The sequence below is a fragment of the Polistes canadensis genome, unplaced genomic scaffold, assembly GCF_001313835.1.
Source record: "Polistes canadensis isolate GaletaPanama2010 unplaced genomic scaffold, ASM131383v1 scaffold_21, whole genome shotgun sequence".
In the NCBI taxonomy this organism is placed as follows: Eukaryota; Metazoa; Arthropoda; class Insecta; order Hymenoptera; family Vespidae; genus Polistes; species Polistes canadensis.
Genome location: NW_014569568.1, coordinates 260,383 through 264,560, shown reverse-complemented (window position 1 = coordinate 264,560; position 4,178 = coordinate 260,383). Strand labels below are relative to the sequence as shown.

General features: G+C 27.8%; 1 protein-coding gene across 1 annotated transcript in view; it reads left to right on the top strand.

The window, feature by feature from the left end:
• LOC106793920 (facilitated trehalose transporter Tret1-2 homolog) overlaps positions 1–1,193 on the top strand; it is a 3,705-nt gene extending 2,512 nt beyond the window's left edge. Inside the window, exon 2 of the mRNA XM_014761211.1 lies at positions 111–1,193. Within this exon, the coding sequence (XP_014616697.1) occupies positions 111–1,082 (972 nt within the window). The 3' untranslated portion in view covers positions 1,083–1,193. The remainder of the gene's footprint in view (positions 1–110) is intronic.
• Positions 1,194–4,178: the final 2,985 nt, after the last annotated feature.

The window sequence follows — 4,178 nt, the reverse complement described above, 5'->3', positions numbered from 1 at the left end:
ATTTATATATGCTGTATGTTTTATTTTAAACGATACGATCGATTTTCCCATTGATTTTAAATAAATAAATATTCATTAATATTCATTATTGTATTTTTGTGTGTGTATAGGAAGATTGGCGAATGATAGCACTTATGTGTGCATTATTTCCTATATTATCGATTGCACTGATCGTGATAGTATTACCAGAATCCCCTATGTGGTATCGAGAACGCGGTAGATTGGAGGAAGCAGTGGAAACGTTAAAAAAATTTCGCGGTATACCAAAGGATGATCCTGCTACGATGGAAATTTTATTAGAATTAAAACCGAATAATCAACAACGACACAAAAAGAACATTATGAAACATTTGTTTAGGAGAAACGCGCTTATACCGTTTGCAATAATGTTGATTTACTTTTTGTTCCAACAATTTTCGGGAATATTCGTGATGGTTTATTACGCGGTTGACATAGTACAAAGTGCTGGAATCAAATTGGATCCTTATTTGGGTGCAGTTTTTATCGGTCTGGCAAGATTTGCCGGTAGTATAGTGATAGCATTATTTTCATCTAAGTGTGGTAGAAGAGTACCTTCGATTGTTTCTGGAAGTGGCATGACACTATCCATGGGTCTGTTGTCTATTTATTTGCTAATGAATGATAAAGGATACGTCATCAATGATGGCGGTATAATACCTGTTATCTGTGTAGTAACTTACATATTTTTAAGCACACTGGGTTTCTTATCAATTCCATTTGCTATGGTCGGTGAAATTTATCCCAGTAAAGTGAAGGATATTCTTTCCGGATTAACAACATGCATAACTTATATATTTAGTTCGGTTACCATTAAAACTTATCCGAATATGTTATTACTTATGGGTAAACACGGTGTTTTCTTTTTCTATGCTGTAGTATCATTGTTCGGAACGCTATTCATTTTATTTTTCTTACCCGAGACCAAAGGTAAATCTTTGAACGAGATCGAAGAGATGTTTAATAAAAAAATGATTGTTTCAGAATCCGATGGTACCGTTACCATGGTTTCTAATGGTATCGAAAGTATGCCCGTTGAACATGTTAATATTAATAGACTTTAAGCACAATATAGACTGTTTTTAATATTTCCATTCAAACGCCCCACAGCATGTGGAAATTATTTGATAAAAGATAATATTTTAATTGTAAAAAAATATATTATAATATAATAATACGAGATTTAATTTTTAATAATAAATATAATAATTAATAATTGTTGGATGAAATTGTGAAATTAAGACGTTTGATCGAACAGATAAATAATTATTTACATAATAAGCTTTGTAATAAGGTAATAATAATAATTATAATAAATGTATATATTATTTTTATACGTAACACTGTTATTATTTTGTGAAAATATAGATAAATTTACGTTATTATGAAAACTGACGAATAAAATATGAATTTTGTTTCACAAATATCGTAATATTCAAAAATATTAACGTATATATATATATATAATATTTTTTTATTATTATACAAAATATGAATAATTACATCAGCGTTTTGACACACGAATTTGATATAATTAATAATTTACGAGATATTTTTCGAATCTTCATTAATACAAAATATTATTGAAAAATAAGTGAAATATACATATATAATTGGCAACGATTAACAAATACACATTCAGTAGTAACATTTAAATAATCGTTATAATATTTATTTGATTGAGCACACATCTGAAGTATGAATTTTACGGTTCAATTTTAACACCAGAAATGAAATCAATGATGAACAAAAAAAACTTGTTTAAACACAGATGCTATTTGGTATTTCACTTAAAAAAAAAAAAAAAAAAAACAACGAAAGAGAAAAAGAACATAAGTATATTTTATTGAAAAATAATGATATTGTATCTGTTAAATGAACGATTTGCAAATATCTCGCGAAATGAATTAAACACGTTTTCTGTGAAACGTTTATTGAACTTTAGCAAATTCATGGGTGAGGGGGGGGGGAGAGGAGAGGAGGAGGGGGAAAGATGATTTATCATTTAATTTATCATCCAATGAAAACAAAGAAATTATTGACGAAAATATCAACCTCTTCTACTCGTAGAAATTTCACGGTTATACGGATAGGTTTATGTTAGTTACTTTCTGTTAACGACAAATATAAGTTTTAGATAAAAATTGCGAACAAACTTTTCAAGATAAGATGTAATTATATCTACGATAAAATTGTTTGCTTTACTTTCGAGAGTACTTGTAAGATGTATATATGTACATAAAACGAAGTGCGAGATAAAGAAAATTTTTCTATGAACTTTCGATAAATATAAATTGTCTCTCTTTTCATATATATATATAAATATAACGAATTAATAATCGTTTATAGAATAATCTTTGATAAAATAAATTATCATTAAATAATACACTCCTTTTGAAAATATATTAACAAGAAATTAACGACGATTAAAGATTGGAAGAGTAAATATAGTCGATTAATCTTCCTTCTCTCTATATATATATATTTTTTTTTATTCTTTTTTCTTTTTTTTTTTATTATTAAAATCTTAAATAATAAATTAACAAAAGGTCGTAACAATCACGATAATTAAATAACAAACACAAAATAATGTACAATTGAATGTGTTGAAACGCAGGGATTTGTGGAAGCAGGGAAAGGGTAAAAATATGAAAAAAGAAAAGGAAAAGGGGTGGAGGAAGGGATGAGGGACGGAGGGGGGAGAGAGGAATTGACGACGATACTTCGCGAGTACTAATAATAGTGATGATAATAGCAGATCAAGCGATAATAACGATAACCATTTAGTTTTAACGTTAACATTAATTAATTAAAGATTAAAAATAATAATAATAATAATAATAATCGTAATTCGATAATATATGTCGTTTGGAGCGCGAAAATTATAATAATAAATTATTTCTCTTACTAAAGGTGCTTAAAATGCAAAATTTTTACCCCACCCTACACGATGGGGGTCCTTTATTCTGTAAAAAAAAAAAACAAAAAAATAAAGGAACGTTTAATGATTTTGTTTGCACCGATGTTTTTTTATGTAGAGTTTGATTCGACGAATAATTATGAAAAAGAATAATGGCAAGGTACTGCGTGATTATGTGTACTTTAAACGTTTTATCATCCTCAAACGTGTTCTCTTTTTAAAAATTAATCTATTGAATCTTTTTCTTTCTTTTTTTTGTTTCCCCAACAAATATGAGAAAGATAGTCAATGATACAGGAAACAACGAGGTAATCGATATTTTGATGATTGATGATCGAAAGATATGGTATAGATTTATATGATCATTTAATTTTGATAGTGGGTGAATCCTAAATCAGGGCTTCAGTATAAGGGGATAGCAAAAATTTGAACAAAATTAACAAATAATTAATAATTAGTATGACAATTGGTATTCAAAATCGCGAAAAATATTTGCTCGAGTAAACAATTGACACACCGACCGAGTTTGTGAGAAAAAAAATTTGCAAAAGTTCTCGCAGAGATCTTTAAAAGTGTAGAAAATATGATTTTTAAGATTAAATTATTTTGATTTGAGAAAAAATTATGATTATTCCGTTCGCGTAAGTGTGTGTCACCTCGTATTTGTTTAAATGGTAAAATAACAAATCTGATTAATTTTATTAGCATTTCCCCCTATTTAGAAACTTTTTTTTTTTGGGATTCACCCTATAGGAAATTTACTCACGAATATTGAGTAAATTTCGATTTATCTTTCACATTGATCATTTTCTCTCTTTCTTTCTTTCTTTGTTGGATAACCGATAGGAAATATAAGAGAAACACGTTTTTCTACGATGTTTGTCTAATGCGAACTAAAAAAATCTCTCTCTGTGTTATCCATATTCTCTACGTTGTTATAATGTAAAAAGATCATTCGTACGTGACGATTTAGTTTAAACAAAAAAAAATATTCAGCCAAAACAGGACTGTCATTGTCAGGATTGGCTAGTGATTTGGCACGAACTATCAACGTAAGATGATTTCAAACGAGTCTCCCCTTTCGTCAAATTAAAATCCTTTCGTTAGCACACACGTCGTCTCATTTCTTTTTTAAATATATATATATATTATATTATAAAAAAATATACGTATTATATATATTCATATACATATAATTATAATATATTAAATTATTATATAATATAATAATATATTATAT